Consider the following 22,053-nt stretch of genomic DNA (forward strand, 5'->3'; position numbering starts at 1 on the left):
ATTGACTACTGACATGATGAACTGAGAAAAGTGCCAGTATTACTTTTATGATATTGCAAAAAAATGCATAACCTAAATTCAGCCATGAAGAAACATCACATGAACCCAAATTGATGGATGTTCTATAACTAGCCATTATTCTTCAGAAGAGTCAAGATTATGAAAGACAAAGAGACTGAGGGTATTTTCCAGATTAAAGGACATTAAGGAGACATGATAACTAAGTGCAGTGTGCGATACTGAATTGGATCCTGGAGTAAAATTAATGGGACAACTGGTGAAATTTGAGTAAGGTCTGTAGATTAGCTAATAGTATTCCTGGTTTTCCATACAATTCAATAGCAAACAAACAAACAATCTGATTTAAAAAATGAGCAGAGGATCTGAATAGACATTTTCCCAAGAAGACATACATATGGCCAACAGAGCCAAGAAAAGATGCTCAACATTACTCATCATCTGGGAAATGCAAATGAAAATTACATCAGATATCACCACACACCTGTCAGAATGGCTATTATCGAAAAGACAAGAAATAATAAGTGTTGGTGAGGATGTGTCGAAAAAGGAACACTTGTGCATTGTTAATGGGAATGTAAATTGGTACAGCCAATATGGAAAACAGTATGGAGATTCCTCAAAACATTAAAAACAAAATTACCATATGATCCAGCAATTCCACTGCTGGGTATTTTTCCAAAGAAAATGACAACACTAACTTGAAAAGATATCTGCACCTCAGTTGCATTGCAGTGTTATTTAGCCAAACTATGGAAACAGCATAAGGGTCCATCAGTGGATGAATAGATAAAAAAGATGTGGTGTGTGTGTGTGTGTGTGGTATATATACACCACATACATATATATATATATGTGTATATATATGGTTTTATATGTATGTGGTATACACACACACTCACCAGGCGCCCCTAATGACTTTTTTTCTTGATACTTGATCACATTTTTCTGTTTCTTCACATGTTTAGTAATTTTTTATTGTATACTGGCGTGGTACATGATTGAGACAGTAAATATTACCATCTTTCCCTGAAAAGTGTTGACTTTTGTTCTAGCAAGTTGTTAACGTAGCTGATACCCAAATGCTATCTCCCCTTAGGTGAACATCAGCTGAAATCTAGGCTCAGTGTTCCAGCTTCTGCCTTTCATATATACAGTTCAGTGATCAGCTAAGAATTTGGGTAGAGTTTATGTATAGATTTGGAGGGACTTCTGTGTCTTCTTTCCTTCAGAGATTGTCCCCCTCACTTTCTAATTAAGCTGTTAACCTCAGACTAGGTCTTCATACTCCTCAAATGAGTAAGATGTCAGATTCCTGCTTGAGTTCTAATCATACCTCCATATGAACTGTGAAGTACTCTGAAGTACTATCAGGTGAAAAGTCATGGAAATATGAACCCTACGCAATACAGTTTCTTCTTTCAGAGATCCACTCCCCTTTGGTTTCTGCTTGCTTGTGGTAACTCTATAGTGCTTCCAAATAGTTTTTATATCTTTTCAGAGTATATAATTATTATCTGCAAAAGGATCAGTCTAATATACTCTATTCCGCCATTATCTACCATATTCCCTTTTATTTTCCATTGATATTGCATAGGATTAAACAACAACAAAAAAGATTTCTACCTTTTTTGGAAATGATGGTAATAGCTCATCAGTTTTTATAAAAACACTGAGCACATTACTAATCTTATATTTTCTTCTTTTTCTTGTAGACAAGAGATGATTTCCTAGGTCAAGTGGATGTTCCTCTTTATCCATTACCGGTTGGTATAGATGTCTAGGATTTTAATTTTTGTGTTTATTCTTTTTTTTTCTAATGAACACTTACAGATGTACAATGTAGTAAATGTAAACATTTGATTTGCAAAATGTGTACTGTTATTATTTCTTGAGCATATTATTTTCTGAAAACTCATCTCAATTTTCCATTTGAGTTTTATTTCCAAGATTCCTTTACATGAACCCCAATAAGAAATAGAGAGCTGCTGAGGTTGGTTGACATCAGGAAAGCATGTCTGAGGAAAATCAGTTTGGCAATATTCTGCTGAATAAGCAGAATGGGGAGAGCTTCGTCTCACAGAAAGAACCTAAGATCATTTGCGACAATATGGGCATGAAACCGAATGTGGTCCAAGCATATAGCAACAATGAAGGAAGATAAGATTCAGGGAACATTCCATAACAAAACACTATTGGGCCAGGTTTCTGACATGGAGGTTGAGAAAAAAAAAAGTAATGATAATACAGGTTGAATTTGGGAGATCAAGGTGGTGTCTCAAGTAGGAAATGTAGGAGGAAAAGCCATTTTGTTTTGAAAAAGGATGAATTTATTTTTGGCCATAATGAATTTCAATAGAAAACAGTAAAAAAGGAGGCCTAAAGTGGGCAGCTGACAGAAATAGAAAAATCAATTGTGTAGAGAAAGAGGCTGGGAGGGTTGAGAGTTACCGCATCGAGGTAACAACAGAATCTCTGAGAATGATGGGCTGTCCAAGTAAGAGAGATGAGAGCATCAAAGGCCAGACATTGAGCCTCAGTTAGTGTGGGTCAATCGGAGGAGAAGACAGACAAGGAGAAACAGGAAAAACAAGTAAAATAATGTCATGAGAATTTAAGGAAAGAGTTCCAGGACTGAATGGGTAGTTCATGCAAAATGTAAGAGAGAAGTAGAGAATAATGAAAGCAAAGGGCTGTTGAACTTGATATGAAAGAGGAGTAATACTTCTTTACTGTATCAGTCTTTTGAGATATTTATTGGCTCCCCATAGTCTTAGAGATTACAAGATTTTGATGATGTATTTAATCCAGTCTCACTTTCCAGGCCATTTCCTCTTTTGTTTTCCTAGAATGGCCTCTATGCTCTAAGCACGCCCACCTGCTGACGTTGTAGGTCTTCCATACTCCTTTGGGGCGCCAACATCCTCTACTTTGTTTCCACTTCTTCCCTCCGTTGGCTGCACAGTGCACAGTGCAGCCTGTTTGGTACGCGGTGTGACCGCTGCAAGTCCTAGGGTGCAGGAAGGTGAAAGCTCTGTCAAGCTACCAGTTATAACCATTTCATGAGCTAAAGCCACATTTTTCTCACCTCTGACTTCAGTTATGGCTTAGATCACAGTTCAAGAATATTCCTTAAAAGTACATGTTTTTGGTGTTTATAGATGTATCTTGAAAACCCACTGTTTTATTCTAGACAGAAAACCCAAGATTGGAGAGACCATATACGTTTAAGGATTTTGTTCTTCACCCAAGAAGGTCAGTAAATATAAAATAATAACATATTAATTTTTAAAATCTCATTATACATTATAGTAGCCTCTTTGGAAATTCAAAGTTTAAACCTTTGTAAATAAGCTACTTCTTATTTTTTTAAGCTTTAATGTTATTTCTTTTTCTTTTTTTTAAAGATTTTATTTATTTATTTAACAGAGATAGAGACAGCCAGCGAGAGAGGGAACACAAGCAGGGGGAGTGGGAGAGGAAGAAGCAGGCTCATAGCTGAGGAGCCCGATATGGGGCTCGATCCCAGAACGCCGGGATCACGCCCTGAGCCGAAGGCAGACACCCAAGGACTGTGCCACCCAGGCGCCCCTAATGTTATTTCTGATTAAAAACGTAATATATGCACAGCACAAAAAATTCTGAAAATCCAGAAAAGTATTTTTCATGCTTCTTGGGAAAGACTTGTCCCCCTAATATTTATCAGACTAGAAGGTGGAAATTTGTTATCATTGTTTTATTATTCCTTTTATATCTTAAGGTGTATGTAATTTTGTCATACTATCCTTTTAAAGATCAAAAACATTAGTTCCACCAAAAGCAATATCCAACTTGATGTGTGCAAAACCAACTTCAGGAAAACCTAACTACGTCTTGCATATGTTAATAAAGAATATTTCAGAAAACTCAAACATTTAGAGAAAATAACATGAGCAAAGACTAGAATTTAAAACCTAAATACCATGTTCATAACTCGATTTTCTAAGCTGAATTATTTGATTCTGGTTAAAATTTTTAAGCTTAAGCTGTAAATAAAACTGCTTTTGATCATCTGTACCACAGAGTCAAGTAAAATCTAGTGAAGCCATGTATGGATTTACTGTCAAAAAAGTCACAGTCAGGGGCGCCTGGGTGGCTCAGTCGTTAAGCGTCTGCCTTCGGCTCAGGGCGTGATCCCAGCGTTCTGGGATCGAGCCCCACATCAGGCTCCTGTGCTGGGAGCCTGCTTCTTCCTCTCCCACTCTCCCTGCTTGTGTTCCCTCTCTGCTGGCTGTCCCTGCCAAATAAACAAATAAAATCTTAAAAAAAAAAAAAAGTCACAGTCAGAATAATGGAGTATATCTGTACATGTGTTCAACAATACTTGTCTTGTTTTTAAAATGAGAAAATACATTTGAAAGATATACTATGGGAACTTAGTAAAATTTTTCATTTAAAAACATTGAATTACTCTTTGTAATATAAATTACTAAAGCAAAATAAAAGGGACAGTGCTCTCTTACTATTTACTTTCTATAAAAGAAGTCATATTTAACTTCTGTAGAAGTCTTGGAATATAAATCTCTTTTCTTCCTTTAGTTTTAGACTGCTTGTAGCATCTGCATGCCAAGAATAAATAATATTTTCTTCTCTTATTTGATTGTCCTAGTAGCCTGCTTTTCATTTGGTCAAATGCTTTCTAGGATCTTTATCTTTAAAAACTATAATTTACATCTTCTGTCTGCACTGGATATCACTGCAAGTGCAGAAAGAACTTTAAATCAATAGAAAATGTACTACATTCTTAGACTTTCTGAGTCCCATGAAGTACAAACCCACACGCTTATTGTCTAGTTGAAAAGACGTAAGGGGCACCTGGGTGGCTGACTGGATTTTGGCTGGGTTCATGATCCCAGGGTCCTGGGATTGAGCCCTGTGTCAGGCTCCCTGCTCAGCAGGGAGTTGGCTTGTTGCTCTCCCTCTGCTCCTGTCTCCACTCTCGCTCCTTTTCTCTCTCTCAAATAAATAAAACCTTTAAAAAAAAAAAAAGACATTAAACATATCACTGTAGAGAAACTCTTGTAAAAACCATTATCTGAGCAAGTTTTCTGTATACCTCTGTTATAGCAACAAGTCAGTGTTCCCTCCCCCTTAAAAATGGAGACAAAAGCCACCTTAGTGACCTTGGAAATAAACATCAGGGATTCTTCTGACCACTCAGGAAAGGTACAGTTTCCAAACTCATGAGAACTGTACAAAGAACACCTAAGAGATTAGGTGGGGTGGGGAAGGAAGTATCTCTTGACTATAGAATAAAAGATGGGATTTTTTTTTTTTTTGTCAAGAAAAATAGGGGTAATGGGTTACATAGCTGATATCTGTAAAAATCACCAAAATATCTATACAGAAAGTGAGGACAAGGAAAGATTTCTTAAGTAAGTAGGGTGCTAGAATTGGTGGGGGCAATACACAGATTTCAATTTTTTTAAGTATTAACACAATGGACGGCGACCTTTAGCTTGGACAACGCATTATTCAAAGAGGTGATACAAGATACATTATGAAAATAGAGTAGATAAAGTAATGCATGATAGATTCAAACAGCTGTCAAAGAAAGACAGTAGGTCTCTGACAGTTAGTAGGCCTTGCTCTCTACTTTCCTGTCAGTCTCTACAGTCTGACTACATTAGTATCCCCACAGCATATCTCTGAGGATGCCTCTCCCTATCCCCCAACTTCTCTGGCTTCACCGTGTGTGCAAAGTAAAATCGGAAGTTCTCTTGTTTCACAAGGACCTCATCTCTGGATCATCCCTACCTCCTCTGTGTATCCTGTAGGCCCGCCAAGCCCGTCGAAAGCCCTGGCTTTCCCATCTGTTTCCTCATTTTCACTCTTTTCTCCACTCGTATGCTTTTCCCTTCACTGGCACGGACCAAAATCCTCCCCAGTCTGCTGGCTCCCACTCAGATGCAGCTGCTCACGCGCCTTCTCCCTGATCTGTCACTCACATTTCCTTAGTATCTTATTTATTTCATCACTTTTATTTATGTTTGTTACACTTTCTCCACCACTCACTCCTTTGCCTAGATATCTTCTGTTCTCGAGGTTGTCTTTGGGTCTCCTCTAGTAGCTAGTAAGTATTCAATAAACGTATTAAATGAATGCTTTTCTTCTTAAAGTTTTGTGAATAATTATTTTCTTTTCTACAGTCACAAATCAAGAGTTAAAGGTTATCTGAGATTAAAAATGACTTATTTACCTAAAACCAGTGGCTCAGAAGAAGATAACACAGAACAGGCTGAGGAATTAGAGGTGAGATTTTATAAATATGTGGTTCAACTGAAAAGAAAATATCTCATTTCTTCTTTTACTATACTTTGAAGAAAAAATAACTTTATTCAATGAAGTTAATGTGTGCAATAAAAATTATTTGCATGGGCCTTTGTTTATTGTACCCAAGCATTCATTAAACATTTCTTCCTTCTAAGGACATTTTTGTAGCCATGAACAGCCATTATTGATGGCATTCTTAAAGGTTAGTGAATAGAGAATACAATGTTTATAAATGAAAGCATTTATTGTAATTAAGGAATTAACTCTTTCCATTTTTTTTTCTAAAACCATGTCCTATCCCCCACCATTAAAGTAAGAATACAATTTACTTTTTGTAAGTTAAATATATGGAAGTTTTGAGAAGACTCTACCCATTAGGAACTCTTTTATGAAATGTAATTCTTGTTCCTTTTCCTCCCCTGGTTGGGGTGAGGATGGGAGGGCCTAAAGGAAAGGAGGAAATGAGAGAGGGAAAGAATTCAAGTGATCCAGTAAGAGGCCATATTTATCTGGGGCAAATAGAATTTAACAATCTTCATGGATGACAGGATAAGAAGAAGCCCTAGTTATGTATTTGGGCAGAGCTACAGGCATCGAGATTAAGTGAGGAAGAGGCAGAGAGCATGTATTTGGAATAGAATTGGATGGGGATTTGGAGGCTGGAATTCTTGTCCCAAGCTCTGCTGCGAGTGAGCCAAGTGACCTGTGAATTGTTGAATGTCTCTGAACCGCAGGCCCTTCATTTGTAGAATGACAGTATTGTACCGGATGACTTCTAGGGTTTCTTCCAGCAGAAAAATTCATGATTTGAAAACGGGACCCTAAAACACCTGCCTCTTGATATTCCCACTGAAGCAACATTTCCTGAAAGTACACGGCATATTGGCATCAATTTGCTTTGAAGAGTTTTCTTGTGTGTGCCCTCCTCAGCAGTCATGCCTCTTTGGCTGAGGGTCTGGTTAAGCCTCCAGAAGAACTGTAAAGCTGAGGGACCTCCCCCCGCACTGGACAGTACCTCACATACCCACATACCTTGAGAAAGAAAGCTTGAGAACAAGCCATGCTTTTGCAGCAGAGCTTTCTAGGAATTTTTTAAGTAGGCTCCAGCACAGGGCTTGAACTCACAACCCTGTGATCAAGACCTGAGCTGCGATCAAGAGTCAGACACTTAACTGACTGAGCCGCTCAGGTGCCCCTCTGGGAAGTTTTTATATGCACTGATAAGATTTTACTTTATGGGAAAATCTGTAATAATAGAAGGAAAGAACATTTTTCTTTAAATCACAGAATATAGTTAGCCCTTAGTTTGGCAATCAGAAAACGTGGTATCCTCTCTTAAGTCTATATTTGCTTATTTGATTACCTTTTCTTTTTAGTTTTTCTCTGATTTATCATATAATAATCACTTTTTAAAAATTTTAGCTATTTATTGGGTCAGAGTTTCTCCGCCTGGCATTTTGGTGCAGGGGGCATCTTTCATAATGGAATTCTGTCTGAAATGAAGGATGCCTGCCACAAAGAAAGGAAATTCTTTATTTAGTAACTAAAAAAAAAAAAAAAAAAAAAAAAACAGCATTTCATTATTTCGGAAGCTGCTCCAAGTTTTGCCCACACACGCCTATCATAGGTGCCTCATTCACAGTTCAGTTGCTGTGGGTAGACTTCCTTGGCTTTATTTTGTGGTTTCAGGTCTCAGTGTTTGAATTCTCAGAATGCACCTTATAATTTCAGAGATGTAAGCATGTAGGAGTTTACTTACTAAAGGCCCTCGGAATCCAAACACATGAATCTATGCTTATTTATCTTCCGTGTAGCTAATGACCAGAGAAGTCTTGTCTTTGACATCTAGTTTGTAACTGAATATATAAAATTCTACTATTTAAGAGAAAACAATTGTCATTTTCAAAAGACACTCGCTCGTAGGCAACCTGTATTCCTTAGTATGTCAAAGTCTGGCTGTAATAGATTATTATTTAACATTTGATTTTTGTACCCTTTGCAAGTTTAGATTTAGTTGTATGTATTTTGCAAGACTAACGTTAATGCGTGTTGTGATTATGCTTGCGTTCTGATTCTCTTTGACTCCATTGAGTTGTCGGCAATTACACACTAGCTTTCAAGTTAGTAATTGAATAACATTCATTGATACTTAGAAAATTATTTTGTGAAGAATATTAGCTGATACATGTTTCATAGGGAGGCATTCTCTACAAAAAAATGAAAACTCAGTTTTTCTAAACAATATTCAAATGTACAACTGTACTTCCTAGAACTTGAAACAGGTTTTTAAAAATTAGACATTTAATTAAGATAGCTTTTCCCCTTCTCAAGTTTACTTAGATAGCATAAATTCACTAAGGAAACCGTAAAGAGAGAAATCTTTAAGAAGATTTTAAAGAAATAATCTTGTGGTACCATTTTCCTAGCTCTCACATTTTTACAGTCCTTTACAGCAGTAACGAGGACCCTCTTATTAATAAGTTTTATTAATCTACAGAAAAATAATCAGTGACCGTATTTTTTTAAACGACCATTTTTCAAGAGAGTGAAATATAAAAATTCAACTCGCATACTTTTAAAATTGAGACCAGAATAATAAAATTTGATTAAGTAAATACAAGACTAATTTTGAAGTATGTGGATTCGACAGTATGATCATTTAAAGGAATGGAAAGGAGAGAGAGAAGGAAGGTAAACATAGTTGGAGAGAGAAAGTAAGAGGATAAAGGCAAAGGAGAGAAATAGAACAATAAAAAAAAGAAAGCAAAATTAAAGAGATGTCTGTTCCGTAGAAAAGGTAAAAAGGAAAAAAACAAAAGTAAGAAAGAAAGGGAGTGAATTTTCCAGAAGAATTCTTTGTCTTCCTTCCTCCATACCCGCCCTGCGCACCTCACCTTCTGTCCTGCCTCAGTCTATAGCCGCTAACCCTCCCACCAGACCAGCCAGACATCAGACTTGCTGCAGAAACCACTGTCCTTTTCTCCAGGCTGCCAGAAAACATTCCTTTCCTTCCCAGCTCTTCTTTCTGACCCTTTCTTTTCAGAGTTAGCCTTCCAGCAGAAAAGAATTCTCTTCCACCTTCTAAGCCATCAGCTGGCTGGCACACAACGGTCCCTCAGCTCTAGATCCCCACCCAGTGCCTCGAAAGAAAGGCTGTAGATATTAAGGACATTACTTTTTTGCCTGTTGTTATGGTACCAGATAGGCTTCCCAGTTTGTCATTTTATTTTTCCACTTTGATTTGATAGTTTTTGCCATGTACAAATTTGGGGGTTTTGTCATCAAATTTATCAGTCTTCTCTTTCATACTTAAAGGCTTCCCCAGTCTTGGAACATATTTTTTAAATCTCAAGTTTTCTTGTAATACGTGTTGGTTTTACTTTGTAGCATTTAAACGTCGCTCCATCTGTACCATCCTGGTAGAAGGTATGAGGTAGCACCCCACATCATTTTTTTTCTATTTTCCCACAGATTTGAGCTGTCTTTATCGTATCCTGAAGTCCTATAAATTTAAGTCTTTATGGGCTTTCTGATTCATTGTGTTGAGCCATCTGTCTGTGTGTGCGTCAATGCTCCTCCGCTTTAAGCATGGTGTATAATATATTTTATTCAGGAGGGTTAATCACACGTTGTTCTATTTTTAGAACTGTGCTGGTTATTCTTGCTTATTTGTGTGTCCATTTGACCCTGAGAATTGCCTTGTCCCATTATTTATAAAAATCTGTAATGTAGGGGTGCCAGGGTGGCTCAGTTGGTTAAGTGTCCGACTCTTGATCTCAGCCCAGTTCTTGATCTCAGGGTTGTGAGTTCAAGCCCTGTGTTGGGCTCCATGCCCAGCGTGGAGCCTACTTAAAAAAAAAAAATCTGTAATCTTGGCCACTTTATATATTAACGTGGGGAGAATTGACACGTTTGTGAGACTGAGTCTTCCTAACCAAGATCATATTATGTCTTTTCATTCATTCAGGTCTCTTTTTATGTCTCTTTAGGAGAATTTTTAAGTTTTCTTCTCTCATTTATTTCTGCTTTCCTAGCCATATTGGTATTTGGTAGGCCCTTTTACTACTGCCTTTTCTGTTAGGAAGTTTCTTATGTTGAAGCATGCCATTAACTCTCGCTACCCTTCCAAGTAGTTCCTTACCCTAATCACCCTGCTTTAGGCTTCATCTCCATACACCCCGCACTAGTATCAGAGGAAATTTCCAGGGCTTTCCTGGCACTTAAACAAAACAAAGAAAACAAATGAAATTTTATTTCTTCAACTACTTTATGACCTGACCAAAATGCCTTTCCATGATCCAGAAAGAGAAAAGTCCGATGTGAGAATCGTAATGGCTTTTCAGTTGCCAAGAGAGTTCACTGTTGCAATTATTTCAGAATCCTTTGCCTTTCCCTGTCATGCCTACACATATCTGGCCTTCATCTAGTGATTTTTTTTCAGGTCTCAGATAGTCACAAATCTACCATAATAAGGTGCTTTCTCTATGGGAAAGTCAGTGCCCAAAAGACAAAATTCTTGTCCTTCATTCAATTATATGGCTTATAATTTAGAGAATAGACTAAGGTGACACGAGTTTCAACAGTGTTTCTCAGTGCTGTCCATCACTGTTTGTTTAAACATTTTTTCTGTCCTGGGGCACATGGCTGCCTCAGTAGGTGGAGCATGCGACCTTGATCTTGGGGTTGTAAGTTCAAGCCCCACGTTGGGTATAGAGACTACTAAAGAATAAAATCTTTAAAAAATTAAAATTTTTTCTGTCCTTTTTTTCCTGTTAGGTGTGTTTTAAAACTTTTTTGAAAAATGTTAAAAGTTTCAAGCAAAATGTAAATGTTATCATTTTGCAGGGGAAAAAAAAGTTTTCATTATCATAAAATGTTCATATTATGGTCTTAAAAGTTGACAGTGTGCAAATTCTTCCTTGCATAATTTCTGAAACTGGATTTCCTAATCTCTTTTTAAATTTCCTCTAGCATAATTTATAAGGTTAAAAAAAATCAGGCATAAACTTAATTGTTACCACTCTGTTTTTCAGCCTGGCTGGGTTGTTTTGGACCAACCAGATGCTGCTTGCCATTTGCAGCAGCAACGAGAACCTTCTCCTCTACCTCCAGGATGGGAAGAGAGGCAGGATATTCTTGGACGGACCTACTATGTAAACCATGAATCTAGAAGAACACAGTGGAAAAGACCAACCCCCCAGTATGTGCTGGTGGCTTTCACATTTGTGACCTGAATACATTTTGTCCACAAATTTTCATTTCGAAGTTGTCTTAAATGGATTCATAGTAATATAGGGATCCATAAGCTGTAAAAATGTGAGGATTTTTATGGTCCAGGGCTTTAAAAATACCATCTTAACTGTTCGTTTTCTAAAATGATTTAATAATGTCCAAAATTATTTGAGTCAGAAATGCCACCCTTCTAATTGCTTCTTTACATTAGTTTATAGCCACAAAGGATATGTTTTTCTCTTTAGACTGGTTTAGAAAATCTTGGAAATTTTTTGTAGTTTGTTACTAAAATATAATAAAATGTTAATTTCTACAGCATACTATTTTTAAATATAAATTACTTATAAACTATAAAAGACTGAATAACAAGGGTCTTTTGTTAAACACTCATTTGCCAGTCTGGTCAATATTGTCTTAAGTGGCCAACGCACGCAGATCAAGGATAGAATGACCTTTGAGGTATTCTAATGTATGTCTTCTCAGTGACATTTTTCTTTATCATCAGACTGTATATTTATGAATATGCATTTACAAATGTCCCATTTCTCACATTTATTATCAAATGCCCTTCCATTTCTCCTCCCTTATGGCCTTATGAAGCCTTTCTTTAGTCTTCTACTTTTTGACAGAGACTTAAAATTTTTCATATTTGTCCATTAATTTCTTATTTTTGGCTTTGGTATTTTGTGTCTGATACAGTCCAAGCACTTTCATAGGTATTTACTGTTCTCAAATCCTTCCAAAGCAAATCAGTGATCCTGGTTCTTTAAGGCACAGAGGCATCAATGTCTGTAGGGACGTGTACAGTTATAAAACTGAAGACACTATGAAATTCTACAAAATTGTCCTACTACATGCCTCAGTATTATAGCAAGCCTGACTTGAACAGAATCACACTTCTTTCACTATGGTTGACGTCACTTTCAGCTAGCCTAAATCAGGTATTTAGGGGGAAAAAATCTGAAGCATTCCCTTAGAACCATCTGTCAAAATTACATTTTCTTCAGCAATAGTGCAGTAAGAATTGATCTTCTGACTACCCTGGGCTTATATGGCATTAAATAAATTAACAATAATTTTGTTGTTAAATATTTGTATGCAATTCTTGCTCTGATGGTCTGGTTATATTAAAGGCAAATAGCTTGAATAATATAATAAATGGGGTAATGGTGTTCAGTCCAATTTACTATAATGTTCCTAAACTCAGGCATGTTTTTACTATTATCTTTTTTCAGACCAGGCTTATTTCTGTTAATGATCAAAAACAGATCCTACGTAATCTGGGATCTATTAAGTTTTTAATTACAGTGTTTCTTACATGATATTTCCTTTTGCCCTCTGCATTCATGCATGGGGAACTCTACTCTTGGTTTAAGATCAATTTGGGACAACATTACTGTCTGGTTCTTGAAGCTGTGTGTATAACTGCTAAAGCTTCTTGTTTATAGTCTCTCCGGAGCTACTTTAGATTTTGCTCATATCATAACATGGCAAAATAATAATATAATGAGATTATTTATGAAACTCTCAGATATTCATTTATTCAGCAAATATTTTCGAGCACCCTTACATGTCACACATTCCCCTAGGCACGGTGACGAACTAAAATGCCAAAGTCAGACGTGTTACCCATTTTCACAAAACCTTAATTGCATGAGGTACTCTGAAGATCCCAATGTGCCCATGACCTCATCCCTGTGGGTTGAAATAGTCTTTGGTCTAAACCAGTGAATTCTGATCTAAGGTATTTTTTTAAAAATGATCACAGCATCTTTGACTATCATTTTAACTATGTTCAGACATGGGTGATGGTTTTTCTGTTTCTAACCCAGGGACAACCTGACGGATGCTGAGAACGGCAACCTGCAGGCACAGCGTGCGTTTACCACCAGGCGGCAGATATCTGAGGAGACAGAAAGTGTGGATAATCGAGAGTCTTCCGAGGTAGAAAGAATTTTCTTGTTCTTGTCCATAGACACATGCTACAGCGATCAATTAAAGTATGTGTGGCTTAAGATTATTCTGTTTGTTTTAGAACTGGGAAATTATAAGAGAAGAGGAAGCCACCATGTATAATAGCAATCAGGCCTTCCCATCACCTCCAGCATCAAATAACTTGAATGTTCAGACTCATCTTGCAGAAGAATTGAATGCCAGACTCACAGTTTGTAGAAATTCAGCCTCCGGCCAGCCAGTATCCAGCTCAGTAAGATGCTCTTAGATTTTGTCGTAGCTTCAGGATCTTTATATTGTATATATTATTCCATCGGGTTTCCAACATTTACATAAAGTCTTGTCTTTTATCGAGATACAATTGACAGACAACGTTGGATTAATTTAAGGTGTACAACATAATGATGTGATATACATCTATCATATATATTATAGCATATATACATATATATATTATAGCAAAATCATTACCACACTGAGTCTAGTTAACATCCAGCACCTCACCTAGCTACAAATTTTTTTTCTTATGATGAGAAAAATGTTGTCTTATGTGGCATATAATAATGTGTTAGGGACTTTAGGACTTTGCGATATGGTCATTTTTTCAAATATCTCAATTAATAGTATGGAGCAGAGTCATGGATAACCCAGATGGGTCATTGGTGCCCAAATAGCCATGACATAAACCAGTGCCTTCCCTCCAAAGACCTCCAGGAACACACTTGTAATTAAACACATTGGGTTTACTACTCATTTCATCAAGGAGAACACATACCCTGAGGTCTCAGTAAGAGTATATTAGAAAAGACTTCAAGGATTTGGGTTCATGTTAGGTGATTTTTTTGCAGTGGATGCTGTCAGGAAGCGAGAGTGTGGGGCACCTGGGTGGCTCGGTTAGTTAAGTGTCTTGAGTCTTGATCTCAGGTCTTGATCTCTGGGTTGTGAGTTCAGGCCCCACATGGGGCTCCATGCTGGGTGTGGACTCTACTTAAAAGAAAAAAAAAAAGCAGGGATAATTCTGTGATTGGGTGTCTCAAATCTTATGTATAGTGAGGCTAAAGCTATAATTAGTAAAAAACAGTAGCCACTCAGATTTGCCAGGATGGAGAGATATTTGATATTTTGTGGCTTGGACAGTGTTCACATTTCGTCTGTGCTCAGGCATGATTACAAAGTGGTCTTGATTTGGTGTTGATCCGACAGATGAGTGCCAGGCCAAGTCCTGCATGTCCGGGGCTGCTTTTCTCCTCCTCAATTATACCCACCTGTCACAGGTGTGAATGAGAGCTGACGTACTTGGACTAAACAGGGACGTAGATGGCATTCAATGAAGTACTATGCAGCCGTGAAAAGAATGAAGGGACTTTGGGGTTTTGTTTTGTTCTGGGGGTTTTTTTTGGCTTTGCGGTTTTTTGTTTTTGTTTTTTAAAGATTTTATTTATTTATTTGACAGAGAGAGAGACAGCCAGCTAGAGAGGGAACACAAGCAGGCGGAGTGGGAAAGGAAGAAGCAGGCTCCTAGTGGAGGAGCCTGATGTGGGGCTCGATCCCAGGACCCTGAGATCATGACGTGAGGCGAAGGCAGACGCTACGCTTAACTGACTGAGTCACCCAGGCGCCCCTGTACCTTTTGAATTTCATACCATGTGCATATTAATTTAAAAAATCATTTATTATTTTTAAAGTATTACATGGTTATGGTTAAAAAATTCAAACAGTGTTGAAGTATATAAAATAAAAATTCAGTCTTCCATCTTACCTCTAACATATGCTCCCTCAATTGCTGTTAATGGTTTGGCATATATTGTCCTACACATTTTCTATATATTTATAAACATGTATGCACACACATATATTTGTACATAATTTTTTGAACCTGAGATCATCTTTTGGTAACTTAACTCTTTTCACTTGTCATATCCTACATGTTGGACCATTTCGGTACATACAGATGTCCTCTTTTAAAACCAACAAAGAAAAATCATCAAACATCATTCAAGTACAAGTAATCCTAAGACATCTCACCAGTCTCCTATTGATAGACTTCAGATTGTTTACAGTTCTTTGTTATTGTAAACAATACTACAGTAGATATTTTGACTTAATTTATATGTATGTTATAAGTTTTTGGTTTTGTTATTTAATAACATCAAAAAATTTGGATAGTGACAACAGCATGCATATAAAAGCACAGGGAAAGAAAGAATAAGGGTCTTCTGGGGAACGAGTCATCTAGAATGTCCAGAGGGTGGGTGTTGAGGTGGGAAGTGCAAGAGCCATGAGGCGCAGCCTGGTCAGGGAGCTCACTGTGTTCTGGGCTACGGATTTCATGCTGGTGACCATGAGAGGTCACAGACAGCTCTGCGCTGGAGAACGATGTGACCTGGTCTGCACTGTGGGGCGCTCTTTGGCCACAGCACGCAGCGTGCAGGGTGGCTTTAAGGAAATGGGACTTGAAACAGGGAAATCTGTAAGGAGGTTGCTGCAGTAACAGGCAAGACGACAAGTGATGAAAACTTGAAATTAAAAAAAAAACCCAACTTGAACTCAAATGCAAGGAGAATATAGTTGAGAGCTAGGAAAGAAGCAGAGTAAGATCTGGTGACTGCCCTGTAAGGGACCCGAAGGGAGTCGGGTGACGAACTGATCCCTGACCAGAGCCGCTGCTGGACTCCAGTGCAGCCCACCGAAACACAGAATACCCAACAAGGAGCAGGGTTGAGTGGGTGTGGACAGGGGAAAACCGAATCCAGTTTGGGGCACAATGAGGGGTATTCATTAGACATTCAAGAAAAAGTGTCCGTGGGGCGGGGGGGTGGCGCCCAGGAGCCACAGGGTGGAAGATGCTGGCCCACGGGGGTGTGGAGAGCAGCTGAATGCCACTCCATGGTCACTCTTCCTTCCGCCCCCTCACACCCGCCCCCAGGACCTTATCTGCCGCTGGGACATAGCTCAAAAACCTAAAGCTACTGTCACTCTTTTTTTTTTTTATATGAGAATCATTCCAGCAGAAGAGGCAGCTTACAAGCCTATACTTTTGAGGAACAGCCTACACTTCCTGTGGTGAGTTTTAGCCTCTCCCCTCATTGTCAGTAAAAATAGGAAACTCAAGAATTTTTATTTTGGGGGGGGAACGCTGAATATAAACATTTGCCTGCTTAGCCATGAGCCAATCCAGCACAGAATCTAGGTTCTTGGAGATGGGGTTCAGGGGAGGGGGAAACGGGGGTCATAGGCGGGGGAGATCTGCCTCCCCCGCGGCAGGAAAGCAAGGCCTCTGCCCCGTCACTGTGGCTGACACATGCGCTTGTCTGCGGACGTGCTGTGCTGGCTGCAGGCGGTCTGTGGGCAGCGTTCAGGTCTGGACTGTGCCGTCCAGCCGCCTCTGCTCCGTACGCCGGCCCCTGGCCTCGAGCAGCAGCGTCTGCCCCGTGCACAAGTGTCGCATCAGGACTCAGGTGCTTGGGCAGGTGTGCGCCGGTGTTGGCACGCACGGTGGCCAGGCTGGACAGAGTTCTGCTCTCCCTTCCCTTCAGACTCACGTCCGCCTCCACTGAGGCCTTCTGCCTCCTTCTCAGTAGGGTTTCCAGCCTCAGCCTTGACTGGGGCTCAGACCGGAACAGCCTCATGCCTGGACCCTTGACTCCCTTTTGGTCTTCCACTCCCCCCCCTTCCTGGCTCAACTCTCATTACTTTGAGTTTCTCTCTCCTTTATGCAGCCCCCACTTGCGTCTTACTCCCAGGCTCCCAGCCCCTTCGGCCTACCCTCCTCCTCCTCCACCCACGGGAACCTCCTGCCACCTTCACCCCTGTCCCTGCCTTTTCTTCCAAACAGGCTGCCCCATTTCCTGACTCTCCCCTCCTCTGGCTCTGTGTGCATGCCATTTCCCCATGCAGAATGCCTCCTCATGTGTTTTCACCATCTGTAATTTTGAATGTCAGTCTATGCGTTTATTTTGAAAAGTGGGGATTGTTTTTGCTTTTACGAAAATTCCAGCATAGGGATGCAGAGGCCCAGAATTCCTTGAACAAAGAGTGGCTCGTCCATCTAAAAAGGTGGCACTACACCGAGAGAGGGACACCATCGTGGGCTGAGGAAGGAGGGGGGCAACCCACCTGTGCCATTGGCCCAGTCAGCATTGACCGTCTACAAGAGAGGAGATGCCACAGAAAGACGGCCCACACCATCCTTTCTCTCACGACTGCCACTTGCCTGTCCTCTGCTAGCTGGAGCCCGCTTAAGCAGACATCCATGGTTTTCCCCCACTGCCCTTTGTAATGTCCTCATCCAAGGAAAATGTTGCATTTCCGATGGACTGGCAGGCATTCATCCAAGAAGGAATTTGAGGTGCACCATGAATAGCAGAATCTAGAGACGATTTATATTCATCTGTACATACACACATTTCAGTTTCTGTATGTACTAGAAAAGCGATCTCCATACGTTTTTCTTCTCAATACGTTGAATAGTTTTTTTAAGTTTTCTTGAGATATAATATACATACCATAAAATCTCATTTTTACATGCACAAATACATGAATTTCAGTAAACTTATACAATTGTGCCAACGTCCCCACAGTCAAGTTTAAGTACCCTTCATCACCCCAGAAAGTTCCTTCAATCCCAGTACCTACTTTCAGCCCCAGGTAACCACTCATCTGTATTCTGTAGCTGCCATGTTGCCTTTTCTAGAAGCTTCATAGACGTGGAGCCATACAGTGTTGTAGTTTGATGTATCTGGCCCCTTTCACGATGTTTTTTGAGATTTAACCATGCTGGTGCATGTCTCAGTAGTTCATGGTATGCTGTCGTGTAGACATATCTACTATATTTTTTTTATCTACTCACCAGCTGTTGGACCTTCGTAAAGCCAGGCAACTTTAAATTCCGTTATTTTGTAGACCAACAGAGCATTGTATCTGTCAGCAATGTACATCTACCCCCGTGTGTCTGGGGACAGTGTAGCTGGTGAACAGACCAGTGGTGATAGTTTTTATGTGTAAGACACGTTGGGGAAACAGGCCAAACCTTGGGGAGTCTAATCAGGTTCAAAAGACAAAAGGAAGACCAAACCTGGACTATTTTAAGTAAACCTGGGAATAACCAGACCTCTTTGTTCATTAGTAGTAAACTCATAAGTAGCAAGTCCCCAGCCCTTACAGAAAGAAGGCAGCAGTAACTTTTGACTCAGCACCTGTGGGTGATAAATTCTGTAGTTAGACTACCTGGCTCAGATCTCAGCTCCGTATTAGCCATGTAGCTGTTAGGCAATTACCCCAGTTTTCTAAGCTTCGGTTTCCTTGTAAATAAAAGCAGGCTAGTAATAGCAATTATCTCATTAAGATTTGTGTGGAGGTTAAGCGGCATGATCTATATTAAAACTTTTAGCGTGTGGTGGTTATTACTGTCATGTTTTATTAATGTTGGTATCACTCTCATCATTACGGTCTGTTCCGGTGTTTCTTTTTTTAAGTGGAATGTGGTACACTTCATTTCCTATACCTCAAAATATGATTTAAAAGTCTCTTCATTTTAAAGAGGGCAGTGAAAAAGGGAGGTGGTCCTTTTAAAAGGATGTTTCATATTCTTGCTCAGTTTTCCTGTATTCTGTGCTGTAGCTTTTGCCTACTTCTTCCGGATTACCGCCAGGTTGGGAAGAAAAGCAAGATGAAAGAGGAAGACCCTATTACGTAGATCACAATTCCAGAACTACCACCTGGACAAAGCCCATAGTACAGGTACCGTGCAATCCACCTGTTAACTTGTGTTCCTACGTAATTCACGCCGGCAGCTTCCTGTGGAAGCTGGTACATCCCTTTGTGGTATCTACTGGCTACCGCTAGCATCTTCTAATTCTTTGCTGACCCTGGACTCCCATTTCCTGCGGATCTCTCATATACATGATTACCACTCGTTATCACGTAAAACAAGTCCAACTGGGAATAAAAGGACAGAGTAAAAGATCTGGTCCCTTGGGTAACAGTGAAGATCATTATTTCACTAAAAGGTAATCTTAGTGATTAGGGTCCGTGAAAGAAAGTTTCCTCAGTGACACTTTGTCCTTCGCAACAGGAAGAGCCTTTTGTGATATGTCCTTGTAAGTGTTTAGGAAAATGTTTATTTTGTCTTATCACCATTTCTCTTACTGAGAAATTTTTTGACACTGAAAAGTACAGAGAACAGTACAGCAAATGCCCATCTTCTTAACATCCAGAATGTACCACCATTAACAAATCACCGTATTTGTTCCTAGACATTTTATTACGGGAGTGCCGGGGTGGCTCAGTCAGTTAAGTGTCTAACTTCGGCTCAGGTCATGATCTCGGGGTCCTGGGATCAAGCCCCACCCCCAATCAGGCTCCCCACTCATCAGGGAGACTGCTTCTCCCTCTGCCCCTCCCCCCACTCACGTGCACTCTCTCTCTCTCTCAAATAAATAAAATCTTTTAAAAATGTAAAAAAATAAAACGAAATTCCTTTTAGCCAAGCACTTGGGTCCCACTACCCAGAGAGAAGCACCGTCTTAAAAGTCTGTTGGGGATTCTTCCAGTCTTTTTTTTTTTTTTTTTTTTGGCGTAAACAGCAGAAACATTTCTCACAGTTCTGGAGGCTGGAGGGTGCGCTCAGAGGGCAGCATTTTGGGTTCCGGTGAGGGCCCTCTTCTGGGCTGCAGACTTTCGTCTTCTTGCAGTAGCTTCACGTGGTTCTTCCAGGCTCTTTTATACACTTACATAGCTTTTAAAATGATGCAAAGTAGTGTTTATGTTCCTGTGTTTCAAATTTTGCAAAGATGTCATATTATATAATTCTAAATCTTTTTTTTCCACATTGTTTTTTAAATCCTATGCATGTTGTCTTATATATGGATCCAGCTGTTTCTTTTAACCACTGCCTAATATTTCATCAAACGAATATATTATATTTCAACAGTCCATTTCTGCAGTGGATATTTGCCATGCATTTTGCTTGCCCAGCATTGGAAGCCACTTCTGCGTGTGGGGGATTGTGCACTCTGTACGTCTTTGGGGCAAGCAGAGACAGCCTCCTCGAACTGGCACCGTGGCTGACCTTGCCACTGGGGCACGGTCCCCCTCTGACCTCGCTGCGGCCTTCACGCGTATCCGCAGCAGCCTTGGACTGTTAGCCAGCATCGTACCGCTCAAGGATTAGCTGAGAAATTATGAGTTATTTTAAAAACAAAGTGACAAAATACTATTAGAAAAATGAGTCTGCCATGTTTAGATCTGTTTGTGAGGATGCATTGTTTGCGGGGTAAGTTACCTTGTAACCACAGCTATTTGTGTCTTCTCTATAAAACATGACAACATGACTTAATTCATGTGCTAGGCCACAGCGGAGACCAGTCAACTGCAGTCAGGCCAGAGTTCGGGGAGCCCTCACCCGCAGGTCCCCGCGAGTGACTCAGCGCAGCAGGTGACCCAGCCGTCTGAAGTGGAGCAAGGATTCCTCCCTAAAGGCTGGGAAGTCCGGCACGCACCAAATGGAAGGCCTTTCTTTATTGACCACAACACCAAAACCACTACCTGGGTAACTTTAATACTCTCCAGCTTGAATTTAGAACAATGATCCTCTTACGAATAGCTCCGTATAACCCTTAAATGTACATTAATATAACCTACATTTCCTTGTATTCATTTAAAGAGATGCTGAATTCTTAACAGTATTATTTCTACTCAAGGAATATTTATGCCTATTTTTTAATATTTTTAGGGATTGTCGTGGAAATACATTTACTTCCTATTTCATTTTTAACTCACTAGACATAGAAAGACATAAAAAGATAGTTGTAATAATCCTTTACCTTTACATGTTGATTTGTAGTTCCAAAGTACTTTTGAATCCATATCTCATTTAATACCCAGAAAACCTTGGGGAAAACTAGGTAGAATAGTATTTTTATTTTAAGATAAGCCTTAAATTTTTTTAGCAGTTGGTTCACCACTGATAGAAAAATTACTGAAAATCAGCAACAGATGACTAGATTTCGATTAATTAATTTATTTAAAAGACCAAAGTACCTTAATAAAACTAAAATAGCTTAATAAATTATTTAACAAAATAATATTAAAACAATAATATATATAAGTGAATCCAAATAAATTGAAATTTGGTTTTTTTCCCAACAATTTGAATTGATTTTAATGACCTTTTTTGAGCTTATGTCCCTAGCTTTAAAAAATATTAATAAATCAACACCTTAACAGATAAGTGCCAAAAAGCATGCTCAAGGCCTCAGAAATAACACGTGGTCTAGTTTCATGTCCATGCATTCAGCATTTTTTATGTAGGGAACAGCAGGTAGTGACACAATCCCTGAAGAGGGGGGATAATTCTCTGAATGGTTTCTGTGAAGCAGATGATGAGTTAGAACTGATCCTGTTCTGAGATCTGAGAACTGGATACTGTAGCCTGGGAATGATGGGTTTTAGACAGAGAAACTATTATTTCACAGATGAAGCAAATGAAATAAAAGTAGACTTTAAAAGAGAATATTTTAAATATTAATTGATGTTAGA

The 22,053-nt window shown here is 39.3% G+C and overlaps 1 protein-coding gene across 2 annotated transcripts in view; it reads left to right on the forward strand.

Annotated features, from left to right (window-relative positions):
* NEDD4 (NEDD4 E3 ubiquitin protein ligase) overlaps window positions 1-22,053 on the forward strand; it is a 130,470-nt gene that overhangs the window by 91,383 nt on the left and 17,034 nt on the right. For both annotated transcript variants that reach the window (XM_040620611.1, XM_040620612.1), the window contains exons 6-14: window positions 1,734-1,784; window positions 3,212-3,273; window positions 6,207-6,309; window positions 11,364-11,530; window positions 13,395-13,506; window positions 13,598-13,768; window positions 16,513-16,578; window positions 19,135-19,254; window positions 20,864-21,064. In XM_040620611.1, the coding sequence (XP_040476545.1) occupies window positions 1,734-1,784; window positions 3,212-3,273; window positions 6,207-6,309; window positions 11,364-11,530; window positions 13,395-13,506; window positions 13,598-13,768; window positions 16,513-16,578; window positions 19,135-19,254; window positions 20,864-21,064 (1,053 nt within the window). The remainder of the gene's footprint in view (window positions 1-1,733; window positions 1,785-3,211; window positions 3,274-6,206; window positions 6,310-11,363; window positions 11,531-13,394; window positions 13,507-13,597; window positions 13,769-16,512; window positions 16,579-19,134; window positions 19,255-20,863; window positions 21,065-22,053) is intronic.

This window comes from Ursus maritimus, unplaced genomic scaffold (genome assembly GCF_017311325.1).
Source record: "Ursus maritimus isolate PB19 unplaced genomic scaffold, ASM1731132v1 scaffold_35, whole genome shotgun sequence".
NCBI lineage: Eukaryota > Metazoa > Chordata > Mammalia > Carnivora > Ursidae > Ursus > Ursus maritimus.